The 7,494-nt window shown below is 38.2% G+C and overlaps 1 protein-coding gene across 2 annotated transcripts in view; it reads right to left on the bottom strand.

The window, feature by feature from the left end:
- Positions 1–1,102: 1,102 nt before the first annotated feature.
- Smc4 (structural maintenance of chromosomes 4) overlaps positions 1,103–7,494 on the bottom strand; it is a 38,639-nt gene continuing 32,247 nt past the window's right edge. For both annotated transcript variants that reach the window (XM_045161162.1, XM_045161161.1), the window contains exons 18-24: positions 5,848–6,037; positions 4,213–4,357; positions 3,793–3,966; positions 3,492–3,674; positions 3,138–3,370; positions 1,818–2,001; positions 1,103–1,364 (exon numbers count right to left, since the gene is read on the bottom strand). In XM_045161162.1, coding sequence (XP_045017097.1) covers positions 1,212–1,364; positions 1,818–2,001; positions 3,138–3,370; positions 3,492–3,674; positions 3,793–3,966; positions 4,213–4,357; positions 5,848–6,037 — 1,262 coding nt within the window. In that variant the 3' untranslated portion in view covers positions 1,103–1,211. The remainder of the gene's footprint in view (positions 1,365–1,817; positions 2,002–3,137; positions 3,371–3,491; positions 3,675–3,792; positions 3,967–4,212; positions 4,358–5,847; positions 6,038–7,494) is intronic.

Here is a 7,494-nt window from a genome sequence, read left to right as displayed (position 1 = left end):
GTAAGCTGGGTGTGGTGGCGCACACCTTTAATCCTAGCACTCAGGAGGCAGAGGTAGGAGGGTTACTGAGTTCAAGGCCACCCTGAGAATACAGAGTGAATTCCAGGTCAGCCTAAACTAGAGTGAAACCCTACCTCGAATAACAACTAAGTCAGAGTAGCATTAATATGTGGGTATGAACATTAAGGGGCGTGCTTACTGGGCAGTTGGTGAGCATAGTACATTTAGTCAGACACCAGCAGACGGGCCCTAGGGCTCATGACTATCTGTTGTAGGTTTTCAGTATCAGGGGTGTTTTCCCTCCCATGGCTCAGGGTACATTGTGGAAGAGGTGGCAGAAAGAATGTTAATAGCCAAAGGAAGGGTAGGACTCCTTACAAGGTGCTCCTCCAGACATAAAATGGCCTGGACATGACCTCACAGTGCCTGACACTACACAAGGCCATCATAATAGGAGGAAAAGATCCTGACAGCAAAATAAGAGACTGATGAGAGGGGGAGGGGTAATGATGGAGAGTGGAGTTTCAAAGGGGAAAGTGGGGAGAAAGAGGAAATTACCATGGGATATTGTTTACAATTATGGAAGTTGTCAATAAAAAAAAAAATTAAAAGAGGCAGACAACTGGTGTCCCACACTCTCTAGCAGCTACAAACGAACTCCATACACATGTGCCACCTTGTACGTCTGGCTTTATATGGGTACTGGGGAATCAAACCTGGGTCCTTAGGATTTGCAGGCAAACGCTTTAACTGCTAAGCCATCTCTCCAGCCCTAATATACTTTCCCCCCTAACATACTGCTGGCAATCACCTGGAGCTAAGGACAAGTCACTCAACCATCCATGGACCTTATTTTTCTCTCTAGCCTGACATTTAGAGAGGAAAGAGAAAGAGAGGGAGGGAATGGGTGAGCCAGGGCCTTTTGTTATAGGAACTGAACTTCAAATACATGTGCCACTTTGAAGCCAATGTGAATACACAGGGAAATGTCTTAAAAGAAGCACCAAACTAGCAAAACAAACCCCTCCTTTAATGATCTAAAAATGGGCATACGGAATACCTTCTTAGCCACCATGATTTAAGAGCATAAAACAGACACCAGTTTTTATCATGCATAGAGAAATTTATTTTCACAATTTAAAATCACCCTTTACAAGTTGAAACCCCAAATCTACAAGCCAGTGCAATCTGAAGAAGCTTCAATATAAAGTTCAACAAAGTCCTTTAGAAGCAATTGCTTTTGGATTTATGGCAACACTTTTTGTTATATTATATGTCTTGTAAATTCCAATGAGTCTGTCTGCAATCTCAAACATATTATTTCGAAGAGAAATTATTATGAACTGGGCATTTTTTGTTTGCTCCTAAAATGAAAGAGAGAAGTTAGAAATATTAAAAGAGAAACAGGTAAGTCACATGATTAAAATGTTAAGCCCATAGTTTTTGAGTTTTCAGTTAGGTCCAACAGACAATTACTATGCATAGTTGTGATAGTATGAATAATTCATGAAACTCAGTTTGAGGAGGACCAGTTTATTTTTAGTAGTATGACTACCTAGTAGCCTAATGGAAACAATAAAAAACCACACAAACACATGGGTTTCTACTATGAATTTGCATTATCTATTTTACTTCTCCAAAGTGGAAATATTTGGTTCAAATGGAAGTTTCAATTCTGATGTTACAGGACATGAAATTTAGAGGATGGGGAAAAATTCAAAATGAATAACTATCCCTCCCACCCCCCCAAAAAAAATCCCAATTGTAAATTGAAAGTCAAACTAAAATTTCCAAGATGAAAACACTCTTAAACTTACGTATATGTAAAATGCAACAATGGACACATTTTTAAAATCAAGAGCTGCATCAATCTCATCCATAAAGTACAAGGGAGTGGGTTTGTAGTGGTGAAGAGCAAACACCAAGGCCAATGAGCTGAGTGTTTTCTCTCCTCCTGAAAGGTTGAAAATCTTCTTCCAACTTTTCTTAGGTGGTCGGACACTGTAATATTGAAGAAAAATCTTACATAAAAACAGAACAGAAGCTGAGCTCGGTGGCACAAACCTTTAATTCTAGCACTTGGGAGGCAGAGGTAGGAGGGTTGCTGTGAGTTTAAGGCCAGCCTGGGCGTGAGACACTACACCTCGAAAAACCAAACAAGGAAAAAACAAACAAACAAACACATACTAGTCAGGAGAGGTGGATTTGATTTGGGAAGGAGAAAAGGGAGTGTTTGAGAGGGAATTACTGTTCATGTTTATGGAAACTGTCAATTAAACTGCCTTAGTTAAGCCGGGCATGGTGGTGCATGCCTTTAATCCCAGCACTTGGGAGGCAGAGACAGGTGGATCACCATGAGTTCGAGGCTACCCTGAGACTACATAGTGAATTCCAGGTCAGCTTGGGCTAGAGTGAGCCCCTACCTCAGGGGGGTGGGGGGGAAGTCCAAGCCAAACTATTTGTAAAACCAGTTAGGACTTTATGAAGTGTTTCCCATAATTGACTAGTCATTTTCTTCCTTGGGAATCTCTAGGTTGCTGCTTTTCTGTTTGTCCCCCCCCCCCACCCAAACTTGGGTTCTTCTGGCCTCCTTTACTGGATAGCTGGAATTAACAGGTGTACACCACCCCATGCCCAGCCAGTGTTTTTTTCCCCCCTCCTGGTTTATAAAAATGTTACTGGGTGAGCCGTAGTAGTGCACGGCTTTAATCTCAGTACTCGGAAGGCTAAGGTAGGAGGATTGTTATGAGTATGAGGCTAGCCTGGGACTACAGTGTAAGATCCAGGTCAGCCTGGGATAGAGGGAGACCCTACCCTGAAAACACACACACACAGTTACTGGAACATGGAATGCATTAGAAAAATCTGTTCTCCGAAATTTTAATATTTACACAGCATGCTAACTACTTCTTGCTATTCTTTCTTATTCAACTCTTGAGACCTTAAAAAGAACTAGACAAAGTTTATAACAAGTACTGTACTTACACATCATTTATGCTGTCAACTTACAAGCATATGAACAAATTGTATTTGTAACAAAAAGCAAATTTTATTTATTTTGCACCTCACTGCCAAGAAATACTGAGTAGAGACTATGTAGAGATAAGTAACAGTAGGATTTAAGGCTCTCCACTAACCTGAACATGATTCCTTCAGAGAAAGGATCCAAGCTATCCACAAGCTCTAGCTCTGCATCTCCACCCAATGTAAGCATTTGGTAGTTTTCCTTTAATTTATTTGTTATTGTATAAAATCCTGCCATAAATTCATTCAGTCTTTGTTTTCGAAGATCTTCGTATGCCTGCCTAAATTTATCCCTTTCAGAAGTAATTTGGTCCAATTCTGCTACTCGTTGTAAATATAATTCTTCCTGTGAAAAGATTGTAAAGAAAACCTGGTCAGATCAGACATAAGAATTAGAACTGCTCATTGTGTAAAATTAAAGGTCTTAATTTAGACAAGGGCTAAACATTTCTAATATGCATTCATACCTTTTTTTTATACTCTGCAATGGCACCAAGGTTTGGCTTCATTTCATGACACTGGGCTTCCAAAAGTGCAATTTGATTTGTTATAGAGTCTGGAGTTTTGATTCCTTCAAGGTCCTCTGGGCTTAGAACTGAAACCTTGTCAACAGGATTATCTTCCACAGGATGCAATTTTATTTTTGAAATCTAAGTTCAATTTAGAATAGAGAAAAAACTACTATAGTTACATACCTCAACAACCAATCTCCCAAACCCTTTTCATTAATAGTTTGAAGTTGACTTTAACTACAGGTAGCAATCTTACCTCTTTTTGCCAGTATTTTATTTTAGAATTATGTTCAGCAATGTGACCGTCTATCTGCTCAAGTTTCAACTTAACACTAAGTGCATCTTTTTGAAGAGCATGTTCGTTTTCTTGAATAACTTTTAGTTCTTGAAGTAGATTACGATATTCTTTCTGGATCTCTGGCAAGGACTTCTAAAAACCAGTAACAACCGTTACAGATAATTGCTTCCTAAGAACAGCATTACATTACATTTTTACATTACAAAGACAGCAATCTCCTTCCATGTCCTTTTGTTTTAATTAATAAAAAAATTAACTCACATAATTTTACAATTGTTTTGTTGTACACATAAATTTATGTATATGAAAATTCTAAACATGACCAACTCTAAACTCTTTCTAATATACTTTTTACTATAATGCAAAATAAAATCTTACCTCTGCAGCATTTGTATTTTGTATGACCTCTGTTGCTTTTTCCTCGAGAGTTTTTAGCTCTGCTGTTAAGTCATTTACTTCTTTCTCAGTATCTTTTATTTCTTTCTCTGTGCGAGACAGAGAGTCTTGTGCCTTTTTAAGATTTCTAAAGAAGCAAAACACAATAAAAATGTTATTTTTCATAACCTATCACAGAACTTGTTTAACATTTAATGGTACTATTTTACTTGCCGTCTCATTCATTCAGATATACATAAAATTTTGTGGTGCTAGGGATGAAAATTAGGGCCTCACACATGCACAGCAAGCAAATGTATCAAGAGCTATATCCCTAGCCCTTCCTCTTAGATTTTAAATTTAGGACTTCATATAGTCTTGAATTAAAGCTATCCCTCCAGCCCCCTGAATTGTTTTTACTTATTTGCAAGGACAGAGACAGAAAGAGAGAGAGGGAGGGAGAGAGAGAGAAGAAAAAAGAGAAGAGGAGACAGAATGGGCATTCTAGGGCCTCCACCACTGTAAATGAACTCCAGATGCATGTGACCCTTATGGGGGTCCCGGGGAATCGAACCTGGGTCCTTTGGTTTTTCAGGCAAATGCCTTACGTGCTAAGCCATTTCTCCAGCCTGAATTTTATTTTTAATATTTTTAAATATTTTATTTACTTATTTGAGAGGAAAAAAGAGAAGCAGATTGAGTGAATGGGTGCGCCGGGGCCTCTACCCACTGAGAACAAACTCCAAATGCATGTATAACTTTTGTGCATCTGACTAACATAGGTACTAGGGAATTGAACCTGGGTCATTAGGCTTGGCAGGCAAGCACCTTAACCAACCACTAAGCCATCTCTCCAGTCCCTGCATTGTTTTTTGTTTATACAAATACTTGGGGTGTAAGCTGTACATTTCATCAAGCTTTTCATATAAATCAGTGAAACATCTTTACCTAAGCTTCTAATATTATCTAACATTAATATTTTTAAGGAAAATCATATATTAGGTTGTTAAACTCTTCCGGCAAGGGATCCTTAAATCTAAGATGCTTCTGCTCCTAATAAACAAATGATCTCTGACCTAATTTGATTGATAGTCAACACACAAATTTTCTTGAATTCCTAATAGATGCTTTAGAGTTCCCATCTTACCTCTTATTCTTTGAGACCTGCATCTATTTAAATTACATCTGTTCTTTTAAACCAGAGAAGTAAAACTCATGTTTATCTTCTAACACCTGGGTTGTCAATCTTTCTACCAGTTTTTAATTTAATATTGGACAAATGAATTTTTCTTTTAAAAAATATTTATTTAAAAATATTTATTTATTTATGAGAGAGAGAGAGAGAGAGAGAGAGAGAGAGAGAGAGAGAGAGAATGAGAATATGAATGGGTGTGCCAGGGCCTCCAGGCACTGCAAACGAACTCCAGATGCATGCACCCCCTTGTGCATCTGGGTAATGTGGCTCCTGGGGAATCGAACCTGGGTCCTTTGGCTTTGCAGGCAAACAACTGCTAAGCCATCCCTCCAGACCAGAATTTCTTCTTCTTAAAAGTACCACTGTGAGGTAGTAACATTTCATTTAAATGTTAGCTCTCTTATGTGGAGTTATAGGTGAGACTAGTGGATCACATACTCTACCTGTCCGCAGTCTTGATTGCCACTTGGGCTTTAGTAATAGCAGAAGCACATTCATCTAGTTGCTTATTTATTTTATCAAGTTTGTCCTGCTGGGCCTTGAGTTTATGGTTGTTGATATCTATGATGATACTGTGTAAACGGTTAACTTCAGCTTCTACTTTACCAGCTTTCTCAGCCACGCTATCATATTCTGAAATTAAAAATAATGAATGTTCCTATGTTAGTAAGCATCATTCAATAGATGTAAATTTCTGTTCTTTTCCTTTTTTTTTCTTAAAAAAATTAGAGGTAGGATTTCACTCTATCCTGGGCTGACCTGGAATTCACTCAGTATTCTTAGGGTGGCCTTGAATTCATGGACATCCTCCTATTTCTACCTCCTGAGTGCTGGGATTAATAAACATGTGCGCCACCATGCCTGACGATGTAAATTTCTTTAATTACTTAATCTAATGCATGATAGCAAATATTTAGATATGGAAAAAAAGTACCTTAAGAAATCCAGAATACTTATGTCAAAACACATGGTGTTATAACACAAGGTTAAATTTTCTGGTTCAGGTAGAAACATACCCAGTTATTTCTCAATGCCTTTACGTTCTCAAAATGCTTTCAAAGAGCTTTTCAGCAGCTTGGCGTGGTAGTGTCTGCCTTTGACCCCAGGATCACTGTGAGTTTAAGGCTGCCCTGAGACTACAGTGGGAATTCCAGGTCAGCCTGGACTTGAGTGAGACTCTACCTTGAAAAAACAAAACAAAACAAAAAACAAAACAAAACAAGAGCTTTTCAACCAACCATTCATTAAGGTGGGTGCATCAAGGACTACTGTAAGACTTTTGAACTGGGGACATGGCACAGTGGTTAGATGCTTACAAAGCCTGTCAGGTTGGGTTCAATTCCTCAATACCCACATAAAGCCAAGATGCATGAAGTGGTGCATGTATATGGAGTTTGTTTGCAGTAGCAAGATGTGCTGGTGCACCCCATACTCTCTCAAATAAAAACACTAAAATTTTTTTTTTAGCCATAGCTACTATAAACTTTCATATAGTAAAGAAATTATATATATATATAAGCCGGGCGTGGTGGCGCACGCCTTTAATCCTATCACTCGGGAGGCAGAGGTAGGAGGATCGCTGTGAGTTCAAGGCCACCCTGAGACTCCATAGTGAATTCCAGGTCAGCCTGGGCTAGAGTGAGACCTTACCTCGAAAAACCAAAAAAAAAAAAAAAAAAAAAAAAAAAAAAATATATATATATATATATATATATATATATATATATAAAACGAACTTAGAAGCTATCCACAATATTATAAAGTGAAAGAACAGATGAACCAGTGTTCTTCACTGTTCAGAAGAAAATCATTTTCAGATCCATCCCCTTTGTTTTTTTAAATAATTTCATTTTTTCTTTTTTTTCCCTCAATTTTATTAAACATTTTCCATGATTATAAAAAAAAATACCCCATGGTAATACTCCCCTCCCCCCCCTTTCCCCTTTGAAACTCCCTTCTCCATCACATCCACTCCCCATCTCAATAAGTCTTTCCTCTATTTGGATGCCATGATCCTTTCCTCCTCTTATAATGGTCTTATGTAGGTAGTGTCAGGCATTATGAGGTCATGGATATCGAGTATAATTTCT

Source organism: Jaculus jaculus, chromosome 11 (assembly GCF_020740685.1).
Source record: "Jaculus jaculus isolate mJacJac1 chromosome 11, mJacJac1.mat.Y.cur, whole genome shotgun sequence".
In the NCBI taxonomy this organism is placed as follows: domain Eukaryota; kingdom Metazoa; phylum Chordata; class Mammalia; order Rodentia; family Dipodidae; genus Jaculus; species Jaculus jaculus.
This window is presented reverse-complemented; position numbering and strand designations above follow the sequence as displayed.